The following is a 24,429-nucleotide window of genomic DNA, read 5'->3' on the forward strand; positions in this document are numbered from 1 at the left end:
GTGATCATTTCCTGTTTCATTTTTCATTTTCTTTTCGAGTGAAGAGCTTTTGTCCCTCACTAGGAGTTGCTTGAAATCTCTCGGAAGGTCTGTTCCGAATTTACTACTTCTGGATTGGTTAAGATCCCTGTTAAGAGTGTGCTTTGTTCTCTGAAAGCTTTGGTCAGTTGAGCAACTTGCAGCTCGTGGTAAAAAAAAAAAAAAAAAGAGCTGAGTAATGCTGGAGCCTTCTCATGTGGCTGATGCAAACCTGGAGAATTTGCATCATCATGTAGCTGGAGTAAGTTGGTGAGACAGGCAGCAGCTTAAATACCAGCCCATGAGGAAGTTGAGCTGGGCTGTAATGATAGGGCGGCAGCCGCAGCCTCAGCAGCAGAGGTAGTCGGGGAGGTGGAGAAACCAAAACACCATGAACGAACACACAGGTGTTCCTGTGAGTAATTAGATTGCGGAAGGCGAAAATACACCTTAGAGTTTTTACCTGGGAGCCCACTAGCGCTGAGAAAGAATCTGAAGGCAGAGAGGAAGAGATCAAATCGGTCAGTCACCCCAAGAGACACCAAAGTTGAAAGTTTGGAGGTTTTATTCTTTTAATTTTTTTTTTCCTTTTGCTCTGTTTCCTTTTTTCCCTGCGGGTCACTACCATGGTCAGAAAGGCTGTGGCATCCACCATCTCCAATGGGGCTTACCTGCAGGGCGGTGTCAACGCGAGGCTGTCTTCCCTGGGCGGCAAGGAGCCACCTGGGCAGGAGAAAGTTGTGCTGAAGAGGAAAATCAGTCTGTTGAGAGGGATCTCCATCATCATCGGCACCATCATTGGAGCAGGAATCTTCATCTCTCCTAAGGGCGTGCTCCAGAACACGGGCAGCGTGGGCTTGTCCCTGGTTGTCTGGACGGTCTGCGGGGTCCTGTCACTGTTTGGTGAGTGTTGCTGCTTCTCTGGGGGTGTGTCTGTGGGGCTGGGTGCCGTGCTCTCTGGGAGAACAGAGGGTGATTTTTGAGGAGGGAATGAATGGCCAAGGCTCCCCCAGATTTTCTGATCTGGGGGGAGGTATGCAAACTATCCACGCATACTCTCCACTGTTGGCAGAATTCTGAATTCCCTGAAATTGCGACCTGTAGGCTGTGCTCGCTTTTCCTGACTAAGGTAGATTATTTTCTGATTTTTCCCTGTGGCAATGAACGTCAAGGCTAGCTTTGATGACCCAGTAAAATACAGGCAAGCTTTCTGTACCAGGCATTTGTGCTCAGTTACCTGTGTTTGGGGCATCTTGGCAGCTGGTGCACTGAATGAAACACCTGTGAAGTGAAACCCGGCGTGGCCTGTTTAGACACAGAACTGAGTGTTCAGCAGAAGTTTTACTGACTTTTTATTGGCAAAGCAAATGGGTGGCAGTCTTTTCCTTTTTAATTTTTTAACTTCATGCACTTGTCAGTTCCCAGTATTCTTTCAAAAGTCCTTATTGTGGAAAGAAGTGTGATGGCATATAATTCAGTTCCTTTTGTAAAAGAGAATATTGCAAGGGTCTGAGCATATTTCACATTTTTTTCAACTTTTCATCTCTCCCCAGTACCCATAAACCTTTGCAATATAAATTGTAAAATTGGAATTGGGTGTTAGTTTGCTGTGTTTGCCCAGCTCTGTTTTCTTCATTTCTAGTTCATTTGGTCTTCAGAGACACAGATCATTGGTCCACCTGTCTGCTGAGTTAGTCTAAACAGAACTGGTAGAAGAAGTATGATTATTTATTTTTCTTCAAAATCTAGATCTCTTTTATTGACTTGATAATTAATAGTAAAGAGGTAATAAATGTCCCCTCATGAGGTGGGCACATTACTAGAAAGCTACCTGGGTTAGTTGTGAAGGTGACAAAAACTGGTGAATGGTCAAGAAAATTAAATTTTATTTATGTTATGCAAAAAATGTCTAAGACATATTTGCTCTTCTCTGGCAAACAGTGTATTCTGATTTCAAAAGATACTGTTCTTTAAAGGTACTAACTCTTTATCCAAACTCTAGGTTCAAGTACTAACTCTTGGTCCTACACGGACCAATCCATTTATTCTTAAGGCCTTGCAGTGTTTTCAGCGTTGGTTTGAGCATTCATCTAGAGAATTCTAACTTCCGTTATTATGAAGAAGGTATTTTAAATAAAACTTGTTCACACAAACGCTGTATAGAAAGATCTACAGAGGAATTATTTTTGGTTTATTTTAGCTTACAAAGAGTTCGTGGTATTCATATGGTGTGGCATGTACGTTTATAGATGAACAAAGAGAAACTTAACTGTTGATCTTTCTAAATGACTGTGCCTCCTCAGCTTTTAATCTTCTCCAACACATGGTATATTCAGAACAAATCAGTGTCTGATAGGAGAAATCATAACCAGTTTCCTGGATTTTGCATACTGTGTGCATGCAGCTCCCACTATGCGATTCCATTTTCATACACAATAAAAGGTTATTCAGATATAATAAAATGTATGGCTCTGAGCATTAACTAGTTAAAGTGATGAAAGTGATGTTGGCCTGTACTAAGAAAATATGCTTCTGCATAAGTATATCATCTCAAGAAGTTCAGGGGAAAAAAAAAAAGCTAAAGGGACTAGCTAAGTTTATACTTGAGTTGGTATTCTTTGATTACTAACTGCAGTGAGTGTGCTCCTGTACTAACCTACTTATCTATATTTGCATTGCATTTATCACTTAAATTACTAGGAACTTTTGATAAGAGTGCCTTCTTAACAGGAAGCAAAGCAAAATATAAGGAAAAAAAATCCTTTGTCTTAGAACTCTAGAACTCTGGGACTAAGAGTAAAGAATTTGTATATTGGATTTACAGGTTTTTTTAAAGCCAGGGTCAATACATGGATTCTTACAACCTATTTTGAACTTTTTTCATCTGGGTAAAATGGTTATGGAGCTTGAGACCTTTAAATGAAAATTTCATTTCTCCAGAACTCAATTTAAACCTGGGGCAACTATCCTGGAGTTTCAGCAAAGCATACAAAGGTCTAGGTATTGATTCTTGGGGGATAAATTCTGAGGTACTTAAGACACTTTCCAGTAACATTTTATATTGGCTGCTTCTTTGTACAGCCTACCAACATGGTGACTGGTTTCCAACAGAGAGTGAATTGCAACTAGTTCCAATTAGTTATAAGTAGACAGGCTATATCAGTGATCCCCAAATATCAATCTGTAGACTAGTTACTTTAAAATTAACCTGTGTGAATTTTAAAATAATAGATGTTCTTGGATGCCTCTATTGGACAGTCTGGCCTCTCTTGGTTAGAGAGTATGTCTGGGGTATAACCTTAGCATTTGTTTTCTGTTTGTTTTTAAATAAAAAATTCTCCCCAGGTGACTCTGATACAGTACTAGGTTCAGGAATACAATAAGTGATACAGGAATACAATAACTGACACTAAGATTTTGCTGAATATCCAAATTACATTCATGTTGGACAGTTCTACCTGAAGCTTTACTGATTAGTAATAATTTCCCACACTTTGAGTCCCCAGAGCAGGCCAGGCAGAAATTATGTCTTATGCTTAAGTACTTAGCAGTATGGATAGAACTTTTCACATAATGTCAAAATATATTTTTCATTTTCTTGGAAATTAATTGCTTACATTAGTAGGTATAGCTGTATTTCATGAGATGCTTTCTGTGTGTTAGGCCCAGCACTGTCCTTGGCACCCATTTTATATTTAAGCACACAAACTCCTTGTGATGTGAGAATTAAGATCTTTATTTTACAGAGGATGAAACTGAGGTTTGGGGAGATTATATAACTTGCTCAACTCTGTGTAAAGTTTATTGCTAAATGTTAAAATTTGGTCTATAGTTAATTTTACCTAACGTATGTAAATATGTCATAGCACCTCTTTTTTAAAAGTATGTGTTATTTCAGCCATAGAGAGTGTGTACTTCGAAGACATGCAAGAAAAACTTTCCTAAAAACAGAATATCTGCATCAAAATTCATTTTGTTGACCAACAAAACATATCCTACAAGTTAAATGAAGTCTTGCAAAGCCTTGAGTCCATACTTCTCTGGAGAACAGATGAATCTTATTTATTTTGACTTGCCACAGAAATATCATTTTTTAAAAGGATTCTCAATATAATTAGGTCAATTTGTGATAATTCCTTGTCTTGATGTGAAGTCCTTTGAAAAATAGGTTAGTAATATTGGCATCCATCTACTCTTTTTCTCTTGTTGTCAGGTTTGAGATTCAAAATTCTTAATAATGTGATATTGTTTTAGAAGTTTGTCCTTACTATTTCAAGTAAAATTACATTGTTTGAATAGAATGAACTAGATCTCAACTGTGAGGAGGTTACAAGAGGAATCTGGAGGCTCTTAGGAATTTGATGACTGTTATTAATTTTGAAAAAGGATGCCATTCAGATCAAAGGATGTAGTAACATCTCACACAACAGAAACGTTGTATCCATTCTACTGCTGGATGACTTGGTAATATTTTAACTTTTCACCTTTTTATTATAAATATTTCACAGGAGCCTTGTCCTATGCTGAACTGGGAACAACTATAAAGAAATCTGGTGGTCATTACACATACATTCTGGAAGTCTTTGGCCCATTACCAGCTTTTGTGCGAGTCTGGGTAGAACTGCTCATTATACGGTAAGAGGCTACATACAAAAAAATTAAGGAAAAATAAACCCATTCATTATACCTTTTTTTTTTTTTTTTTTTTGGTGGTACACGGGTCTCTCACTGTTGTGGCCTCTCCCGTTGTGGAGCACAGGCTCCGGACACGCAGGCTCAGCGGCCACAGTTCACGGGCCCAGCCACTCCGCAGCATGTGGGATCCTCCTGGACCGGGGCACGAACCCGTGTCCCCTGCATCGGCAGGTGGACCCTCAACAACTGCACCACCAGGGAAGCCCTTCATTATACCATTTTAAAATCACCTTGATTATTTTTAAGTAATTAGAGATATACATGTCATATGATTATGTGGTAAACATGTCTACTTCAGGACATAAAATCTGTGATGGAATACCTTTCTCAATTAATGTGTTTAATGCAATTTTGCCACTGGCGGTAGTTTGCCAACCCTGCCAAACTTTTAAAGCATCTGCTTTTTGTTAATATTCAATTATTCTCCATGACATTTTCAGGACAGATGCTGACTTGAACAGGATATGAAGCATCAAAATCTACCTTGATAAATCAGACCTTTTGTTTGATTGTAAATCATAATTAGACAAAATTAAATGTTATGTTATAGGAACTGGAGTTTTTCTTCTTGTAGATTACACCATTAAGCCATCTTAGTTTACTCAGTTTTCATGACTAAGAAACATCTTTTCCTAACAATTTAGTATGTCACCAAGTTTTTTTTTTTTTTTTTTTTTGGCTGCATTGGGTCTTCATTGCTGCGTGCGGGCTTTCTCTAGTTGTGGCAGGCAAGGGCTACTCATCATTGCGGTGCGTGGGCTCCTCATTGCGGTGCCTTCTCATTGTGGAGCACAAGCTCCAGGCATGCGAGCTTCAGTAGTTGTGGCACGTGGGCTCAGTAGTTGTGGCATATGGGCTCTAGAGCACAGGCTCAGTAGTTATGGTGCATGGGCTTAGTTGCTCTGCGGCATGTAGGATCTTCCTGGACCAGGGCTTGAACCCATGTCTCCTGCATTGGCAGACAGATTCATAACCACTGCACCACCAGGGAAGCCCGTTACCAAGTTTTATATTCTGTAAAAGAACAAAACTTCACTTGTCACAGATGACTCACGTCCTCATCTTAAACAAATCAGTAAACGACAGTTGCGAAAAGCTTTTTTGAGTTTATTTTTGTAAGAATACGTTCCTCTTCCTGATTGCCCTGGTTTAAAATCAAACCAGATAATGCTAAGTCACTCTGAACAGCAAATTTCCTCCAACTTTGTGGGAAACTTATGATGTCACCTGAGAAGTTTAAAAGTATCCTGAAGGCAAATGGCATCCATGAAATGTGACTAGCACATTCTGATTGCAGAGTTTAACATAAATAAGTAGAGAAACTTGCTCTTACTGTAAACTTATCAAACTTACACAGCTGAGAGCTCCTGTGAGCTTTTATCCTGTCATGTGGGGCTAAGTGGCAAATGCAGAGCTAATAAGTATTGACTTAACACTAATCTTGGTTTTTATAGTTCTAGGAGTCTCTTTTTTTATCAAAGAGCTTAGAGTAGTATTTACTTCTTTGTTAAATCTGTTCTCATTTTAGACAATTCTGCATTATTTAAAATTTGTCATAATGAAATATTGATAAAGAGGTATTTTGTTCCTTTTCTAAACTCTGGGATTTGCCCGGGATGTGCCTTCCACTCTTTTCTGATAATCTGAATATTACTCTTCAAAGGTCATCTTAAATTCTCTCATTTCCACAGTTAATTTCCTGTTCACCCTAGTTTATAGTATGTCTTTCCTCTCTTAATTCTTCTGAAAAAAATGCAGTCTCTTCTCATTTGACATTGAACATAATGTCATATAACCTTACTTAATATTTTAGGAATCCGTGCTCTGTTTCCCTGTTAAAACTGCAAGCATTTCAAGCATATAAGACCAGGTCTCACACTTTTTGTAACCCTTACACTACTTACTTCAGTGCCCTGATTATCAGATATTAAATTCTTTTTGAACAAGTAACTGAAAGATTAAGTTAATAATATTTTGAATACAACATACTCAGCATTCAGATGACTACACTACCTATTTAGAGTGCTGGCCTGTCAGGACAGTAGGCTTTTGGAGCCTGATGTAGCTGGACTTGAGTCCTGCTTTAGTCATGTATTGGCTGATTGTATTGGCAGTATGATGACCATGATCATTCCACCTGCAGTATAGCACCGATACAGTGCTTATGCATTCACTTATTCATTCCACAAACTGCTACTGAATGGTGAATGGCAAGTTAAAGAGACCTGAAGTGGAGTGAGCCATGGTTCCTATTCTCAAGCAGCTCATAATCAAATGAGAGCTACTTCGTGGTGTGTGTGTGTGTGTGTGTGTGTGTGTGTTTACAGAAGAAATTACCTAGATATATTCTAGAAGCTTTTTTAATGGGTTCATATATTTCTTTGTAATAATGGACTCACATTACTCAACTGGTTTCTCAGATAGGCAGAGTAATGAATGGCTTGAGGGGTAACAGGATACCTAGGTACTTTAACATTTCTCTTCCATTGAAAACACCCATGGTACCTAAATTCTTACTATTAAAATTGTACATCAGATTAAGTCACTCTTGTCAGAATTAGTCTGTAAAAACAAATCTTAAGGGAAAAAAGTCACACATCAGGGGTCATTTGATTGAATTCACACATTCACTATATATTCAATATTCATTGGGTTTCTGCTATATGACAGACACTATACTATACACTGAAGATGTAATAATGATTAAGTTGGACACAGCCTTGTACTCATGGATCTCAGGGTCAAATGAGGGAAATAGTTAAGAATCAAGACATTACATAAGAGAATATAAAGTTACTACTGTGATACACACTGTGAAAGAGAAGCCATGAGGCTCCAGAAGAGAATACACTCTGGGAGATCTAACCCAGTCAGAGGACTGGAGAAGCTTCCTTGGGCAAAAGACTGAACTAAGACCTGAGGTATAAGAAACCGTCAGTGAGTTGCAGGGGCCTCATGCAAAAGGTATTCATATCCTTGTGTGGGAAGAAGCACACTGAAGAGGAAGGAAAAGCTTAGAGCAGATAGAGCCTTGAATTGAAGAGTTTTTGCATATCCTGAGCATGTTTTGAAAGCACTAAGATGTCATGATCAGATTTTAATTTATACATCAAAAATTTATAAATGATGGTGACTGAGAAAAATAATATTTTTGGGGTGAGGAGGAGGTTCTCTTGGAAAAGAAAAAAAAATCAAGAAATCTGTCATGCTAGTACTGGCAGGTTAAGGTTGGAACACATAATTGTGGTTGGTTTTCTGACAATTAGGAGTTGGACATGGGTGTTGCATAACCAAGAGAAGGAAGATAAGCTGAAAGGGAAGACAGGCAGGACAAAGTAGATAATATCATGGACTTGCCTGTGTATCTAACAAATATGCATTCATATACAGATATATTTAAATTGAAAAGGCATCTGTAATTTTTGCATAGAAATAGTTGAAAAATTAATATAGAATGGTTTGTTACCTATTTCACTATATACCTGAAGTTATTGCATTTTCTTATTTCATGCATGTTTTCTCCATTTTTAAAATTACAAGAGTACTTTTATTTTTCAATGTATACTTTGCATCTAAATATTTCTGTGGAATTAAGAATAATCACTTGGCTCTTCAAGTTTTGGTCTGTATGGAAAACCAAGACTAATATGATATCAAGCACATAAGCATATATTTGCCATGAACACTTATTAGTACTAATTTTTTTAAGGTGAGTTTTGTGTTCCTTTTCTGACCATGCCCCAACCCATTAGACCTTCACTGTTAATGCATTCATACTGTGCTGGAGTTTAATTGTTGACTTACTGAGAAAGAAGATTGCTTCTTGTGAGGCCCACCTCTGTCAGGATCTCAAGTAATAAACTCAATTTTTAAGAAAAAGTCAAATGTGGGAAGGCAGGGGCAAAACTGACAGTACCCAGCCTTGTATCCAAGGAGAGGTGAAGTTTAAAAAGTAGCCACCAGGGGCTTCCCTGGTGGCACAGTGGTTGAGAGTCCGCCTGCCGATGCAGGGGACGCGGGTTCGTGCCCCAGTCTGGGAGGATCCCACATGCCACGGAGCGGCTGGGCCCGTGAGCCATGGTCGCTGATCCTGTGCTTCTGGAGCCTGTGCTCCGCAATGGGAGAGGCCACAACAGTGAGGGGCCCACGTACCGCAAAAAAAGAAAAAAAACAAAAAAAACAAAAAACAGTAGCCACCAAAGTTGTAGACAATATTTCATTTAGAATGTCTATGACAACCTAATCAAATATGGAGTTCTGAAAATCACAGACTTCCCTATTTAATATGTTCCACATGCTGAATAATAGCACCTCAATGTAGAAAAAGTTTAGTGAAGATGCTATTTTTTTTTCTGTAGTTAACCTAAATATGTATTTTTTTTTTCTAGCCCTGCAGCCACTGCTGTGATATCTCTGGCCTTTGGACGGTACATTCTGGAACCATTTTTCATTCACTGTGAAATTCCTGAACTTGCAGTCAAGCTCATTACAGCTGTGGGCATAAGTGAGTATCATAGGTGTAAATATGAAAAAGAAAAAAATCCCTACAAAAGTGATTGGAGACAAAGTTTCTTGAGACTTTTTGTGTGGTGGGACTGCTCCCCACATGGTGTTCTTCTTGCTTACAGTTCATTGCTAAGTTTGTGTTGGAAAACGAAGAAAAGAATAAGGAGTTGGAGTGATGCCTGATATGACATTACATGCCCATTTTGCACTGGGTCAGTAGCTATGATGGCTAAGCATTTTTTTTTTTTTTTTTTTTTTTTTTTTTTGGAGCAAATCCTCCAAGGTCTTTTTTTTTTTTTTTTTTTTTTCTTTTTGCGGTATGCGGGCCTCTCACTGCTGTGGCCTCTCCCGCTGCGGAGCACAGGCTCCGGATGCGCAGGCCCAGCGGCCATGGCTCACGGGCCCAGCCGCTCCGCGGCATATGGGATCCTCCCAGACCGGGGCACGAACCCGTATCCCCTGCATCGGCAGGCGGACTCCCAACCACTGCGCCACCAGGGAGGCCCAGCTAAGCTTTTAAAATAGGCAAACAAAACCACTTTGTTAGTAAAATAGTAACTGGATTGTACATAAAAAGAGACTTTTACAAATGAAAATCCAATTTTAAATTGGATTCTGTATTGGAAAATATCCTTCCTCACTGATAACGTGTTGAATTATAATGCACTTAGCCTCATGGAATGGTGTTTGTGTGTTGGGTGTGTGTAGTGTTCATGAATTTTCTAGTGTTAGCAGCTGTCACTCTCAGTGTTAGGATTTTAGCTGTCCATCGATGGTCACAAGAGTCTTCTTCCAGTATTTGATTATTAGTAGTGTTTCTCAACTAGGAGTCTTCTTTATTGTCTCTAAATTAGGAAGTTGTTCATTTTCACAAATGGGCACAGATATTAGAACTTTGTTTAAAAAAGGAAATTAAAAAAGAGGAACATGGCCAACATGATATAAGTGATATGAAGCCCAATATGACTCTAACTTCCTTTTATAAGAGTCGACATTCCAAGCTCTTAAATATGATGGGAGATGATCACTTACTTGTAGATATTAACTGAATCACTGTTTTCAGAATCAATATGATCCCACTTGATTAAGTTTGACCTACTTGGAGATAGAGAGCTCCCCAGGAATAATTGAACTGCATACCCATGAAAGAATTTGTAGTTATACATGGCTGAAGTATTTCAATAGAACAATGAAGAGAGAGATGAACATTTGACAGTAGAGGGGTGAGTGGTCAGTTAGCAGGAAAGAGTTAGGAATTGCACATAAAATATCTCTAGTTCTGGGTACATACATTTCTGAACATAAGTAGGTTCATCCTGGATTCTCCCCCTTAATTCATGGAACATGCACAAATAATTGTTCGGTGAAATCTTTGAAGGGAAACAAGGAAAAATACTCGAATTAGACATTTCTGAGTCCTGGAAAGGTAATGGTGTTCTTGATTCATCTTGCCCGATGTGAGACTTGGGGACACATCACTTCAACTTTCTGCACCTCAGTGTTCTTACCTTTAAATCGTGCCCAGTCTCATCAGGTGTCTTGTGAAGATTAAACGATAGTGAAAGAGACAATGTATATAAAGTGTTTTGGAGAATGCCAGAAAGTTTTTAAGAATGAAGTTACAAATGGTAGCTCTTTATACTCTTGTGGGAAAACATCTCATCAAATTCCATGAGACTAGGGGCTTACTCACTGCTGTGTTTCCAGCCCTTCCCATGGCACCTAGCAGTAAATTTTTATTGATGACTGATGTTTATGAGAAGAGGTCTAAGAATTTTTCTCTAGTAAAGAAGCCAATGGAATGCCTGTGTGTTAAACTTGGAGGATTGCACATCTTCAGGTCTCTCAGGCAGCAGGAAGATGGAGGTAAATAGTTTGCTCTGATCTGACACCATGGATTTTTGAATTTTTGAACCATCTTAGCATAGTGGTGATAACTCAGGCTCTGGAGGCAACTACCTGGAATTGAAAGTTAGTGTCATAATTTCTTAGTTATGTGATTTAGGGCTAAATATTAAACCTCTTTAAGCATTGTTTTTATTTATTGGTAAAATACCTGTGAAAAGATCATTTATCTTGAATGGCTGTGGAAGGATGAAGTTAGTCAATTTTTATGACTTAGCAGAGTGCCTTCACCAGCCACTTGAAAAATGAGAGTGAGGTGGTAGGGGGGCATTACTGAATGCTAATTCACTCCCTCCCCTTTTAAAAATGCTCTACTTCGTTTCTGTCAAATTAATAAAAATGAGAAGTTTTTGTTTACCCCAAATCTTGTCCGTTCTGGTAAATGTATCAGGCACATGGAAGTTGAATGGGGAAATCTTATATATTCACATTTGTCTTCTTTCCTCTAGCCCAATACTGACATTACTCCCTTTAACTTTTATGGAACTCCATGAATTTTCACTCTCCTTGTAGCTTCAATAAACATTGAAGTATGTTCAATATTTGAAATGATATTTAGTTTTTTGGTTCTGCTCTCCTGAAACTAGACCCTCTTTAAGTATACACTCAAATGGCAGAATATTATAATAAAAATACTTTCCTTAAAATGTGAGATCTAGGGCTTCCCTGGTGGCGCAGTGGTTGAGAGTCCGCCTGCCGATGCAGGGGACACGGGTTCGTGCCCCGGTCCGGGAAGATCCCACATGCCGTGGAGCGGCTGGGCCCGTGAGCCATGGCCGCTGAGTCTGCGCGTCCGGAGCCTGCGCTCTGCAACGGGAGAGGCCACAACAGTGAGAGGCCCGCATACCACAAAAAAAAAAAAAAAAAAAAAATGTGGGATCTAGTCTCAGATGCATCCCTAACAACCTCTCTCTCCATCTCAATTTTCTTACTAGTTTAGTTTACGTAGGTGAGTAAAGAGCCCTACCTTCTTCCCATAACCTGTGGGAATAATTGGGGGAAGCAAAGTAACACTAATGATGGCGATGTAAGAAAAAGAAATAGCCATTTCTACAAATGCAGTACTTTCTTTTCTAAAACTGTACTTTCCTGGCATCATTAAATTTCATGAAAGAAACTCTAGGCCCAGTTCTGTGCTAGCTTCTCAAACATTGTACATGGAGTGGCTCTTTATAAATCTGAAATTGGACTATCCCTACTCCTTTTCTACCATAATTAGATAACATGACAAGCAATTCTTAGGTAAATACATGTCGTATTGAAATATACAAGGACTGCAGAACAGCAACTGTACCCTTCAGGAGGATGAGAAATAAAATGTGGAATCAAAGTGTCCTGAAATCCCAGCGAAGTTAAACATGAACCTAGCAGAGAGGAAGAGTCACTGGGAATTTGGAAGAACTAGGTATATTAGTGAGATTGTATGTGTCTTTTGAGCTACTTCCTCATTGTTACCTGTGAACGACTGGTCAAAGTGTGGACTCTGGGGTCAGCTTACTTGGCTTCAATCCTATCTTTACACCTTACCTTCGTGAACACGGGCAAGTTAAGTAATATCTGGATTCTCAGCTGCTCATCAGAAAAATAACACCAGTGATGGTAACCACGTCATAGAGATAGGATTAAATAACATTATCCATGTAAGGTCCTTGCACAATGCTGTCATATAACAATAGTATATATTTATTTAAGGCTTACCATTTTTATTCCCAATAGTGAGTTCCTAGATATAGTCTCTCTGCTTTATAAAGGTTGTTTATTACTAAAAGCCTGTCTGAAATTAATGTATCCAGGAAACGAATGCAAACAAAGAGATCGAGGCGACCCAGGCAGCTGCTACAAAGAACAGTGGAACAATTCACTTTAGCTCACCATGTCGCATCCATATAGTGTCCATATATTTTTCCAGTTTAGCACAGAGCAGTCAGAAGCCAGAAGACAGGGAGAACCTGAACCTGGGAGATAACCCAGTATATCCAGGCTCAGTAACCTCACTCTGCAAAACAAAAGACAGACTTGAATTACGGAAGTGCAGAAAGAAATACTTGCCAGTCCTTAAATCATGGTACCAGTTTTTAACACTCCTCGTTGCTGCATTTCAGTTCTTAGGAAACGGCATCATTAATAAATAAATAAAAACTATATGTCCCTCTGTTTTCATTTTGGTAACATTTAAGGTAAGCAATAATCATAATAAGCCCAAACTGATACAAGTAATTCTTAATGCATGAAGTTAGCAATCATTATTCAAAGGACGTAAAGCTAGGCTGAAAGCTTGCTCAGATTTCTTTGATGATTACAATGTGGATAGATAGTATATAAAAACCAAAGTATTGTAGATGTTGTTTCAGAAACTCTGAAAACTTGCATTTAGTGAATCCCAAACCCCTTTTCAGTAGTGTTGGATAAGCAATATACGTAGACTTAAATTCTCTGTAAAGACACATGATGAAACAGCAGTTCTAGCCACTTGAGGACCTTCACAGTGCCTCTGTACTGGCTACCTTGTTACTTGTTAAGCTGTATCCCTTCAGGGTCATAGAGGTACATCTCATCTGGAATGTGTCGTATGGAATAATGAGGGCAATGTCTGGATGCTCAGATAAAGCAGGGTTTTGAGAAACCTTTGAGAGAAATCAGGTTTAACCTGAATTTTTATTTCAGCTGTCTGAGAGGAAAGCAAGGTGAGATTATCCATTCATAATATTTGTTTGATTTTGTCTTCCATTTTTCTAAGAAAACTTTACAACATAAAATTCCCAAAACTCATTTGTTTTCTATTTCAATAGGCATTGAATGTAATGCCTACACTCTTTATGAACATAACAAACCTTCTTTCCTCTTCCCAAATATATAGAGGTTCTAAATATGAGAATGCCTTTCTCTTTTCCCTCCCCCTTCCTCCCTCCCTCCCTCCCTTTCTTCTTTTTCTTCCTTCCTGTCCTCCCGCCCTCTATTCCCTTTTCTCCTTCCTCGTTTTTCTCCCCTCCTCTCCATACAACAGCTCTTTTCTATTGTGGAGTACTCTCAAAAATACTCCCCAAAATACTCTCAAAAATACTTTGGGGTTGTAGGAGCTCTAGATAAAAGAAAACAGTGCTCTTTTTTTGGTGGTGGGAACATGCACTCAATTATTATCAGATCAGTGCTGAATCTCCTTAACTAAAAAAATAATCCCTTTCTTATCATGACTCATTTATTACAGAGTAATTTACATAGAAAAAGGAAAAGAATCAATGGATGATGAAGATGAGCACAGAGTTGCATTAAATTATTTTCAATATATAAGTGCTTTGTATAGGGGAGAGAAAAATAATTATTTTTTCTTTTCACTGATAAAATAATGCACTTGGTGATTAACAATAGACCTGTCTATTTCTTCATGTTTCCAGCTTCAAACATAGATAAAATATTTCTCTTAGCTTCCCCTGTAGCTTATTCAGGGCTCCAGCCTTTCTAATCATTCTCATCATTATTCCTTTGAAACACTTCTTCATTAGTAACCTCCTATCTAACTTTTCATGGTCCCTTATTCTTCCCGTCTTTGAGTTGTTTTCAAAAATGAAAATTGCTTTTATTGATTTTTATTTAATACTTCATGTTCATTATAAAAATTATTTTAAATCATGTAGAAAAATAAATTTTTAAACTTGAAAATTATTCAATATTCTATCATCTATAGATACCTCCTGTTAATGTTTTGGTAAACACTCATTCAGAATTTTTCCATTCCTTTCTCTCTGTCTTTGTGTCTTTATCTATCTTTCTATCTACCTATCAATTTATCATCTACCCATCTCTCTGTAATTTGCTGTATTGGTCAGTAAAACGTCATGTACAATCTTTCGTGTAATAAATATTTAACTGCATCATGATTTTAAATGGCTGCATAGTAAACCCTTAAAAAGGTATACCTTGGGCTTCCCTGGTGGTGCAGTGGTTGAGAGTCCGCCTGCCGATGCAGGGGACACGGGTTCGTGCCCCGGTCCGGGAGGATCCCACATGCCGCAGAGCGGCTGGGCCCATGAGCCATGGCCGCTGAGCCTGCGTGTGCGGAGCCTGCGCTCTGCAACGGGAGAGGCCACAACAGTGAGAGGCCCGCGTACCGCAAAATAAATAAATAAATAAAAATAAAGGTATACCTTAATTAGCCTTCCTTTAGGGGGCTAGGTTATTTTAAAAATTTTGCTATTATACATTGTGTTGATACATTTGCTCCAATTCTTAAATTCTGAAATGAGCTAATGATTGTATCAGGCAATTAGAACTATGAAGATCACTCATTATTGTACATATGGAAAGCTTCCTATTGCAACCTGAACTGTAAGAATTCTGTGTTTGGTTTTATCCTCCAAGAAGTATTTTCATACATTTTTGTTATTTGTTTAGGGAGAATACACCTTTTTAAACATAAAGCTTATAGATAATAACTACAAATATCAGGTATGAAGTAGCTTTTTGGGCAGTGGAGGAGGGAGCAAGTAACACTAAGCATAAGGTTTTGGAAAGAGCGTAAAGTTGAAATCCACTGTCTAGAATAAGTCACTCCAGCAGAGTACAGGAGGCATGGTTTGAGAATATCGCCATTCACTTTATTCCTCTTTGGCTGAAGTTGGTTTTTTAAAACTGAGGATCCAGCTCATTCATTGATTCAACAAAACCATGTTGATGATCTTCCTGGGCCAGGGATGAAGCTGGATACTAGCAAGACAGAGATGAATGCTTGTTCTGCCCTCAAGGTTCTCATGGTCCACAGTGCGGGGAGAGTGAATAGTTGAATACTACTCGGGACACTGTGGACAGTGTCACCAAAAAAGGGAAATTTTGCTGGCTTCAGACCCAATGTGCATCTAGGAACTCTTTTGGATTCATCCCTTGTAACATTTTTTGAAGTTCCAAAACATATCTGGGAAGCCTATACATTTAGGGTAGGTTGAAAGTCACTCCTGACTGTGCTGATTGGAAAGTGGAAAGGAAATGCAAAAAGTGCTGTCTAAAGCTAGTCCTGAAGGTGAAGAATCATGTCCCAGCTCACACTTTGCCCCTTCTTGAGTGTGATGCCCGGCTGGCAGGTGACTATGCACAAGATCAATCATTGAACGAGGAAAGAGTTGCCTGCTGTATGAAGCTGAAGAGTCACATTCAACAATCTCATTGCATGTGATGACTTTGGGATTTGCTTAGAAGGTATTTTTATATGATTATTAGGGCCCTACAGTATTTGTCCACTCTTATTGACATATAGAAAGAACAAGAGACAACTTCTTACTGTTCATAGGTTTCATCCAAGCCTCTGAAACTTCAGTGTGCATAAAAATCACCTAGAGATCTTGCTGAGATACAGATTTGTAGTCCTTAGGTCTGGTGTGGTGCCTGAGATTAAGCATTTCTCAACTGCTTCCAGGTAATGGCAACACTGCTGGTTCATGGATGGCACTTTGAAGAGCCACAACCTAAGACGTCTTCATACCAATGATGATTCACCTTTTCTAACTTCATCTATTTGTTTGCAGCTGTGGTGATGGTCCTAAATAGCATGAGTGTCAGCTGGAGCGCCCGGATCCAGATTTTCCTAACCTTTTGCAAGCTCACAGCAATTCTGATAATTATAGTCCCTGGAGTGATGCAGCTAATTAAAGGTAGGGACTGAAAAGTAAATGCTTTTTAAAATACGTTTCTGCTTTTGGTCTCTTCTAACTCTAACTTTCGCTTGTACTAGCAGAATCCCTTAATTAGACTCTCTGCTCATGGAACTTAGACTCTGTAGTGTCATCTAATTGATTTGAAAGCCTGCAGCATTGGGGGTTGAGTTGGTATTTACAGCTGAATGGCAACAAGAGGATTAAGACTGGGCCAAGCAACAAAATAAGGCATCAGTGAATTTTCTCTTGGTCTAAACTATTTGTAGTGAAAACACAAAGGGGGAAAGAAAAATAAGCCATTAGTTTTAACTACAGATAAATATGTTTTCTTATTTTTACTTTAAAGTAGTTCAACCACAGTATGAAAGATTAGAGGGAAAAAGATATCTGGAAAATAATGAAAATGATGAATAATTCTTTTACGGTTATTATTCCTTTTACTTTGAGAATAGATTCTTGACAGAAGGAGAGTCAGATATGGGAATAGTGTTTGCAAAAAGACAAATATTATCTGACAATAAAGATAGCTGTAAAAATGTGAGTTTTATTGTTACATTATTTTTAATGTAAAATCTGCATTTCTGTGGAAATGTAACACCATGTTCTGGGAGTATTTGCCTTATAGACTTGACTATTAAATAAGAAAAGATGAGATGGTTGAGAGTGATGTCATTTAGAGTTTCAGTTGTTCTAGGTAAGAAGGCACAGGCAATAGCTTGGATTCAGGGGAAGTTGTTGGATGAGAAGGAGGTCCAGGTGAGTTATTTAACTAACAATGGGCACAATGGTAGGAAATAAGTAGGAAAGTGAGATGAAATTGTAAAGGAGTGACATATAACTTGGGCATGTTAAGTATTTAATGTTTACATTGATATTGTCTGTTCCAAGAAAGGGAATTTATAGAGAAATTTAATGAAGTGGCAAGAGAAGAATTACACAAGACAAAAGGAAATGCCAAAATTAAGCAAAAAAATAATTGCTGATGGTAGAGGCATTAAACAGTAATAAAAGTGGAACGATCCGTCATTCTGTATCTGGGGAAAGGGAGCTGCTGCTGTCCATTTAATAAGCCTTGTGGGAGAGCTTAGAGCTCTCCTGGCTAAATGTTTGCATCAAGTCCAGCAACCTCGTCCAGCAACCTCAGCCAACGTAAACACAATGAAAATGTTTAACACTATAGCTTACACTGAAGGGAAGATGTGAGCTCACTCTTCTAGTTCACCTTGGCCTCCACAGAGCTGGCCTGCCCATATTTTATTTGACCCATCAGAAATGTAGGGAAAATAATCTGTTTTGCTGCTGCTTTCCTTTTCTGGGCTAACTCTTTAGACTTCTGTAAGGAATTTCTTCCATTTTTGGAAAGTGCAGAAACTCTGGGTCATGGACCCTTCTTTTGTTCTAGTTTAGGTTCCAAAAGATGATATACTGTCCTTTAAAACAAAGACTTTTTTCTTTTCTTTTTGATGTAATGTAAGACTGTAGTCAGTTTTTACCACTTATTTATATATGTGTGTGATGTGAGGTGAGGTTGCCCAAATGGTAGTGTATTGCAAATTCCTTGAGAGCAAAAGTCATGATAGATTGTTTAGATTTGTTTTTTGACATTACAATAGAATGATCCTTTAATACTTATGATATTGTTACTGAACCAAACTTAGGTCTGCCTGCCCAATGCACAGCAAAGCCAATCTACTGACACCGAGTTGTGGTGAAGGAAAGTACAGTGTTTATTGCAGGGCCAAGCAAGGAGAATGGGCAGCTCATACTCAAAAGACCTGAACCTCCGGATGGCTTTCAGGAAAGGCTTTTTAAAGACAGTGTGGGGGAGAGGGTCACAGGGTGCATGATCAGCTCATGCACCATTCTCTGATTGGTTGATGAGGAGGTAACAGGTAAGGTCACAGATGTCAGCATTATCGATCCTCAGGTTGCAGCCAGTTTGGGGGCCATAAGACTGTGGTGATCATGCAGTTAGCTTCTTCCACCTGGTGGGGGTTTTAGTATCTGGAAAACAACTCAAGGGTATGACTCAGGATGTTATCTATAGCCCTTGAGGAGTAACTAAATGACCTTGAGTTTGTTTTACGGCTAAACTATTACTATTTTGTTTTGTCTTGTTTGACTGCTTTCCTTTGTTTCTGCATTTTCTCACTTCTCTGATTAAAATTGCTCTTTGGAACTCAGGGAAGGCCTAGAAGGTTAAAGCTTTTCTACAAACAAGAGGCAGGGGGCATGGGGAGTGGTCTGTCCCCAGGAAGGCCCCACAGGGTCCTGCTCAGTTTCAATATCAGTGCTTAATGTGACCATGTTTCCTTATATCTCACTTAACAGAGAAGTGACCTGAGAATTTTACTACATTTAAAGTAAATTAAATATTTTGGAGAGTATTCTTAGCAGATTTATTTACTCTATTACTATAAAACAGTGATTCTCTTTGTCTCTAACTTATCACATATTTCTCACATTAATATGAAACTTCAAGAAGAGAAAAAATTTACTTATACAGATTGTGCAGTTATTCTAATCTAATGAGATCCAGAAACTAGCTGTATGTTCTGTATTCTCTTATGAGGATTTGTTAAACTTTCCTTTGAATATAATTACTTTCATCTTTGTGAGACCTCTGTTATGCAGCCAAAATATTCCTGAAACTTAGAAACACCTCTCTTTCGTAATGCTCTCAAAATGGCCCTTTTTAGAATCTGTGCTTGGGATTCAGTCTTTGCAAAGTTTGATATCTTTTATTGATTATTCAGTGCTGCACTCTTAGGAATATTGTCCCGTAAGGCCAAGTAGACTACAGATCATGGTAAAGCAATATGCAACATGTGTTTTTACAGGGTTTCCAGTATTTATATTTTCCTTCTATGAGGACAAGAGATGTTTCTGTAAAACAGGTATTTTTGAATTGACAGTATCATTTTAAAAAATGAACTATATTTGGGAATTGGATGCTTTGAGGGGAAAGACATTTAGTGGATAACTCAATATTCTCCATTTTGGGTCTAAAAACTTGCACGTTATGTTGATACATGTGTTGTTGTCCGGACAATGCAGGCAAAAACTGAGATTTGAGTGAAGAGAGAAAGGGTCTTATGTATATCATCTACCTCCCATCCGCCTTTTATTTTCTTATGGGAAGGCCAGTTTTGAAACAAGTCACATTTCCCATTTAGATCATCTCATTTGCTATTTTCTTTGGGAAATAGAGACTTTTCATGCTTAACTTTGAATACTGATTGACTAAAGTAAATCTGAATTTCTATTTTTTAATTATCCAAAAGATATACAGGAAAAGTCCCATTATGATTTACCAAGTAGAGAAAACTGTTATGCCTAAAAGTGCTCAGTCCAGGGCTTCCCTGGTGGCACAGTGGTTAAGAATCCGCCTGCCAATGCAGGGGACATGGGTTCGAGCCCTGCTCCAGGAATATCCCATATGCAGTGGAGCACCTAAGCCCGTGTGCCACAACTACTGAGCCCGCATGCCACAGCAACTGAAGACCGTGCACCTAGAATCCGTGCTCCGCAACAAGAGAAGCCACCACAATGAGAAGCCCAGGCACCGCAATAAAAAGTAGCCCCTGCTGGCCACAACTAGAGAAAGGCTGCGTGCAGCAGTGAAGACCCAATGCAGCCAAAAATAAATAAATAAATTTATAAAAAATAAAAATAAAAGTGCCCAGTTCACATGTTGATGCAAAAATTTGTTTAAACCTATTTATTTTAGAGTTCAGTATAGTTTCTTTTGTGTTTCTAGAAGGAAACCATGCCATTCTCTAGGAAAGTGTCTGCAGACTTTCTCTGTAAATGGGCGGATAATAAATGTTTTCAACTTTGTGCACCATGTGGTCTCTGCCACAACTATCAGCTCTGCTGGAGAGTGAAATTAGCCATAGACTGATAGTATCAGTCATAGGTAAATAAGTGAACGTAACTGTGCTCCAATAAATCTTTCTTTACAAAAGAAGCTTGGGGGTGCAGAGCAGATTTGTTCCACAGGGTTTTCCAACCCCTGTTGGTATCTAATGAACTATAGGGAGAAAGCAGAAAGTAAGTTAAATGATGTGAGAAGGTGGTTCTTGGGTTTCATGCCTCCTCATTGAAGATAGACCCTTGAATATTTCTTCCCAAACATTACATTATCATCATTTTTAAGAATTATATCACACTCCTAAAAACTATAGTTTACAGACGATCCTTTAATCTTCTTTCCTGGTCAAACTCTGTTACGAGTAGAGGCATGCTTAAAAAAGAGATTGTTTTTGAAATGCCATTTTCCTCTTTGCCATGATTTTATTAAAATAAATGTGAGGTAGTGTTAGTGGCAATCAGTATACTTTTGGGACTCCTTCTGTAGAATGGATACAGCATTAATAAAGTTCGGAATGAGCAGAGAGTAAGAAGTCTAGACCTGAAACTGTATACTTCATTCCCAACCCCCCTCCCCCCCATTCATGTTTATGGTTAAAGAATGAATAATAACCACTTCTTTGAAAAGTCCTAAATCTTTCTATTCTTATTGTAGGGCAAACACAACACTTTAAAGATGCCTTTTCAGGAAGAGATGCAAGTATTATGGGATTGCCACTGGCTTTTTATTATGGAATGTATGCATACGCTGGCTGGTAAGTTGATATCGCTATCAACTGGTGATTTGGATGGTTCATTAATTCCTTCAGGTACTTTAAGTGCCAAGCAAGGTGCTAGGCAAATGTGAACAGGCATAATCTGTGTGACATGCTTTACTTGAAGTGAGAAAAATGATGTGGCTCCCTTCACCAGGCCAATTACCGTGCACACAACTTAACACAAACATCACTGAGGTTTCCAGTCAAGGCAACTACTGGATTTAACCTGATAATGTAAAAAAGAAACAAATGCTGGGTCTTGAGAACCAGTACAAATCATTTATAAGTATGGATCAATAAGGGCATAAGAGCACCACAAGAAATTAAAGATTAGTATTAATACTTTGTCAGAAAGCCTCCCAGCAGAAGCTATAGAGGTGTACCCAATAGTGATTAATCGATTTACTCCACCTTCCCATGAGAAGGAAATAATTCAGTTACAGAAATAAGTAAGATGTTCCCAGGAGGTAAAATGGTACTCTAAAGGCAGGGAGGAGAAAACGGGATAGTGAAATCAGGTGTACTAGATAATCTGTTACATTTTAAAGGACCTTACAAATTCCTTAAAATTTCCTCAACACTTGAAAACAAAAAAATGCAGGAAGGATGAATAAAATCACTGTGCCACAAGTACATTCCCTAAATCCCTGTCCAACTGTGATGCCATTCTGGTTGAAGCATTAAAGCTTTGTATTTATGTCTTGCTTTGTTCAGGAACTTGAATAACAATAATCATGGCCAGGAGTGGGATTTTTTTCCTAATTAAATTTTACTGATCTAATAAGGTTTAGTTGAAGCGACTACTGCAAGAAATCTCATTAGGGAGAAAAATACTACTTAAACATCAAAATAATTATAATGTAATTAAATTTCATTGTTTTGGAATAATTACTAGCAATATTTCTTCTTTATTATTTATAGAGCTAATAGTTGTACAGTTGCTGTGAGAATGTTCTATGAGTCTAAAAATAATGAACTACACTAGCTCAAAAATTATGTGAATTCATTTCAAATACAAATACAATTTCCTTTTGTTTCTTTTGTTTTTAGCATCTTAAATTCCAGCTAATGCATGGAATATAAAAATATTTTTTCCCTGTTAATCTCACTGAATTATGGAAATAGAGCACTAGAGGAGAATTAGGAGAGTACAGGAACTAAAAATTTTAATGTGGTATTTGAAGCAAAATGTTTGAAGTTCTTAGAAGATTGTAGCTCTAAAAAGTCTAGTGTAAAATGTTTGTGTACTCTCGAAATATTTTGATAGCCATTGCGTGTAAGCATTACTCTTAGTATTTTTGAAGTCTTTTTATTTTTGTCCAAAGCACAACGTGGTGCTAAGCAAAAAATAGAACGCAATTGTGCTCCCAGGGTTAGCAGCAGAATCATCTATTCTATGGCTATTCAGCCTGATCACAGCTCTGGCACCCTGGGGCACCAGCCAAGCCCTGGGAGGGTCACCAAGAGACACCAGAGCAAGTGGGGAGATGACAGAAGCTTTCAGCTAGAGCCAAGTGTTGGGGGCTTGGCGGTATTCAATCAGGAATGCGGAATGTGGAGATTGTCACGAGGGAGATTTGATTAATTCTATTGAATGAAGTTTCTTTTGCCTGTGAGTACCATGCATCTGTTCCCACGGAATCTTAACAGTATTCTTCTATCCAATTCACTCCCCTACTATAAGTGCTGAATATTCAGGTTACCTGCTTTATGTAGAGCAAATCTTCTCCACTTCTGTAAGCTTTTGAGGGCTGGTAGATTTCTCCAAGTATAAAGACTTTTCATTTTGAATGATCTTATTATCTTAATCTTTAGTTTTGTTGATGCTGAACCCCAAACATTACTCTTGTTAAAATGATTAAAAATGACAATTTAGGTGATAATAAATGAGTCCAAAGAACTGCAAAATGGGGTGGAGGACAGGAAGCTTTTATAGGATGAAGAGTAAGGAGCAAAGAAAAGAAAAATAGAAAATGAGTATGAAACAAGGAAATAATTATAGACCCCAGAGGTGGCTTGGCGTTTGGAGGTTGAGTGGCTCCATCTTGGGCCTAGAAATATATTTCAATACTCCGTTTACAGTGTAACTGGGGTTTACATGAAACTTTGGTCATAATTTTACCCGTCAAATCCTCATGTCCACATCCTAGTTTAAAGAACAGGAAACTGTTGGTTTTCTTGTGTTCTAGAGGGTTCAATCATAGTGTAGGAAATTAAGGCCGGGATTTTAAATGGACTGTTATGTGTTACCAATGGTTAATGTAGGGGGCAGATAAGTAACTGTATGTCTCCAACAGGCTGTTCTGCTACCTGAATGTTGCTTTGTGGATAGGTAGAAATCATCCGCTTGTTACTCTGTGGCCATCAGTCTTAGAAAAAGGGAGCTGTGTGTAGAAGAAGTAGTCTGTTGGTTTGGAGTGCCAGAGGAAAAAGTTAATATCTGGATATAAACGGAACAAGATGGAGACTAAAAGAGTTCCCAAAGCAGGCGGTGTTTAGGCACTTTCCAAATGTGATCCTGCCTCTCTGACGTTTTTTTTTTTTTTGTCTTTCATGATGGAATTATAAGACTGGGTTGTGGAATTATAAATTGGGCGCCATAATGAGCCTCCACTCCCTGTGCTGCTGCCCTGACAATCTCTGATGCAAAAAAAAGGAAAAAAAAAAAAAGGGTGTAGGGGCTTCCCTGGTGGCACAGTGGTTGAGAGTCCGCCTGCCGATTCAGGAGACACGGGTCGTGCCCCGGTCCAGGAGGATCCCACATGCCGTGGAGCGGCTGGGCCCGTGAGCCATGGCTGCTGAGCCTGCGTGTCCGGAGCCTGTGCTCCACAACGGGAGAGGTCACAACAGTGAAAGGCCCGCATACTGCATAAAAAAAAAAAAAAAAGGGTGTAGGGTGCACTGCAAATGAGACAGAAGCAGCTGTTGTCCTCAGAAGTTAACCACCCAGGGTCTAAGTTAACGCAGCAAGACCCCTGTTGTCTGGGAGGCCCTGCTCCGTTAGTAAGTCACCCCCTATGTGTTGAATAGGA

General features: G+C 38.7%; 1 protein-coding gene across 2 annotated transcripts in view; it reads left to right on the forward strand.

Moving 5' to 3' along the window:
* Positions 1 to 300: 300 nt before the first annotated feature.
* SLC7A11 (solute carrier family 7 member 11) overlaps positions 301 to 24,429 on the forward strand; it is a 94,260-nt gene continuing 70,131 nt past the window's right edge. Inside the window, exons 1-6 of one of the 2 annotated variants that reach the window (XM_082631029.1) lie at positions 301 to 433; positions 657 to 921; positions 4,527 to 4,653; positions 9,102 to 9,217; positions 16,638 to 16,763; positions 21,295 to 21,394. In XM_082631029.1, the coding sequence (XP_082487155.1) occupies positions 410 to 433; positions 657 to 921; positions 4,527 to 4,653; positions 9,102 to 9,217; positions 16,638 to 16,763; positions 21,295 to 21,394 (758 nt within the window). In that variant the 5' untranslated portion in view covers positions 301 to 409. Of the gene's footprint in view, positions 922 to 4,526; positions 4,654 to 9,101; positions 9,218 to 16,637; positions 16,764 to 21,294; positions 21,395 to 24,429 lie in introns of both variants that reach the window. The other variant, XM_082631030.1, reaches the window with a different exon arrangement.

The sequence above is a fragment of the Mesoplodon mirus genome (assembly GCF_964341445.2).
Source record: "Mesoplodon mirus genome assembly, chromosome: 2".
In the NCBI taxonomy this organism is placed as follows: Eukaryota; Metazoa; Chordata; class Mammalia; order Artiodactyla; family Ziphiidae; genus Mesoplodon; species Mesoplodon mirus.